The sequence below is a fragment of the Gavia stellata genome, chromosome 3, assembly GCF_030936135.1.
Source record: "Gavia stellata isolate bGavSte3 chromosome 3, bGavSte3.hap2, whole genome shotgun sequence".
NCBI classification, from domain to species: Eukaryota; Metazoa; Chordata; class Aves; order Gaviiformes; family Gaviidae; genus Gavia; species Gavia stellata.
This window is the reverse complement of record NC_082596.1, coordinates 92,436,410-92,438,592: the sequence shown is the minus strand read 5'-3', so window position 1 is coordinate 92,438,592 and position 2,183 is coordinate 92,436,410. Positions and strand designations below refer to the sequence as shown.

Sequence of the window (2,183 nt, the reverse complement as noted above, 5' to 3'; positions counted from 1 at the left end):
GCTTGCCGGTGGGCTTTCCTGGGCGAAGAAGAGGAGACTTTCGGCGCTGCCGTCGTTGTTCTTCCTCCCTTTTTCCGCGCTCCGCCGGGGGGGTGGGGGGGTGGGGGTTACCCGGCCGCCCGGTCCAGCTCGGTCCGCGGAGCGGCGGAGGGGTGGAGGGGGAAGGGACGCGCTGTTTGGTCCGGCGGGGAGGGTGGGGGAAAGCTGACGGGAGGACATGCAGGCTCGCTACTCCGTGTCCAGTCCCAACTCCCTGGGAGTGGTGCCGTACCTCGGCGGAGAGCAGAGCTACTACCGCGCCGCCGCGGCGGCGGCCGGCGGGGGCTACACGGCCATGCCGGCCCCGATGAGCATGTACTCCCACCCGGCCCACGAGCAGTACCCGGCCGGCATGGCCCGCGCCTACGGGCCCTACACGCCGCCGCCGCAGCCCAAGGATATGGTGAAGCCGCCCTACAGCTACATCGCCCTCATCACCATGGCCATCCAGAACGCGCCCGATAAGAAGATCACCTTGAACGGGATCTACCAGTTCATCATGGAGCGGTTCCCTTTCTACCGGGACAACAAGCAGGGCTGGCAGAACAGCATCCGCCACAACCTCTCCCTCAACGAGTGCTTCGTCAAGGTGCCCCGCGACGACAAGAAGCCCGGCAAGGGCAGCTACTGGACCCTCGACCCCGACTCCTACAACATGTTCGAGAACGGCAGCTTCCTCCGCCGCCGCCGCCGCTTCAAGAAGAAGGACGCCGTCAAGGACAAGGAGGAGAAGGACCGCCTGCACCTCAAGGACCATGCCCCGCCGCGCCCGCCGCCGCCCGCCGCCGCCGAGCCCGAGGGCGGCCCCGCCGGGGGCAGCGCCGCGCCGCCGCCGCCGCCCGTCCGCATCCAGGACATCAAGACGGAGAACGGCACGGCCTCGCCGCCGCAGGCCGTGTCCCCCCCCGGCGCCGCGCCGCCGCTCGGCGCCGTGCCCAAGATCGAGAGCCCCGACAGCAGCAGCAGCCTCTCCAGCGGCGGCAGCCCCCGCAGCACCCTCCCCTCCAGCCGCTCCCTCAGCCTGGAGGCCCCCGAGCCGCCGCCGCCGCCCCCGCCGCCGCCCCCGCCGCCGCCCCACCACCACGGCCCGGGCTTCAGCGTGGACAACATCATGACCTCGCTGCGGGGCTCGCCGCAGGCCGCCGCCGAGCTGGGCGCCGGCCTCCTGGCCCCCGCCGCCGCCGCCCCGCGCACCGGCATCCCGCCCGCCCTCTCCCTCGGCGGCTACTCGCCGGGACACAGCTCCGTCTACGGCTCGCCCTGCGGCCAGGCGGCCGCCGGCGCCGCCGCCGGCACCTACCACTGCAACATGCAGGCCATGAGCCTCTACGCGGCGGCGGGCGGCGCCGACCGCCCCGGCCACCTGCCCGCCGCCGCCGCCAGCCCCGCCGAGGACCCGCTGCCCGACTACGCCATGCCCGCGGGCGGCGGCGGCGGCGGAGCGGGGGGCGGTGGCGGCGGCGGCGGCGGCGGCGGCGGGGCGCTGGGGCACGGCGGGCTGGGCGGCGCGGCGGGCGGCCACCAGGAGGGGCACCACCCGCACCCGCACCAGGGCCGCCTGGCCTCCTGGTACCTCAACCAGGCGGCGGCGGCGGCGGCGGCAGCGGCGGCGGCGGCGGGGGAGCTGGGCCCGCTGGCGGGCGCGGCGGGCTACGCGGGGCCGCAGCAGGGCTTCGCCGCCGCCCCGCGGGAGGTCTTCGAGGCGCCGCGGCTGGGCCTCAGCGCCTCGCCGGGCGGCGGCGGCGGCGGCGGCGGCGGGGCGGGGGGCGGCGGCGGCGGCGGCAGCGGGGCGGGGGGCGGCGGCAGCTGTCAGATGGCCTTCCCCGGCAGCCAGCCGCTCTACCGCACCTCCGGGGCCTTCGTCTACGACTGCGGCAAGTTCTGAGCGCGCCCCGCCGCGGGCAGACCGCGGGGAGACCGCGCAGCACCGCGCAGCACCGCGCCGCCGGCCCCCGCCGCGCCCGCGGAGGGAAGCGGGCGCACGCGAAAAGCTTTTGTACAGAGACAGCCCCAAAGCATGTCTTGGTTTGTTAAAGGACAGTGTTACTCCAATAACACGTAAGTTTTTTTTTAATTGCTTTGAGAAATACTTCCCCCCCCCCCCCCCCCGTCCTCCCGCTTCCCCATCCCTTAAGGTGTTGTCA

General features: G+C 74.7%; 1 protein-coding gene across 1 annotated transcript; it reads left to right on the top strand.

Moving 5' to 3' along the window:
* The first annotated feature begins 217 nt into the window (after positions 1–217).
* On the top strand, positions 218–1,924 carry FOXC1 (forkhead box C1). Its single transcript, XM_059815700.1, has one exon. The coding sequence runs from the start codon at positions 218–220 to the stop codon at positions 1,922–1,924; it is 1,707 nt and encodes a 568-aa protein (XP_059671683.1).
* The last annotated feature ends 259 nt before the right edge of the window (positions 1,925–2,183 follow it).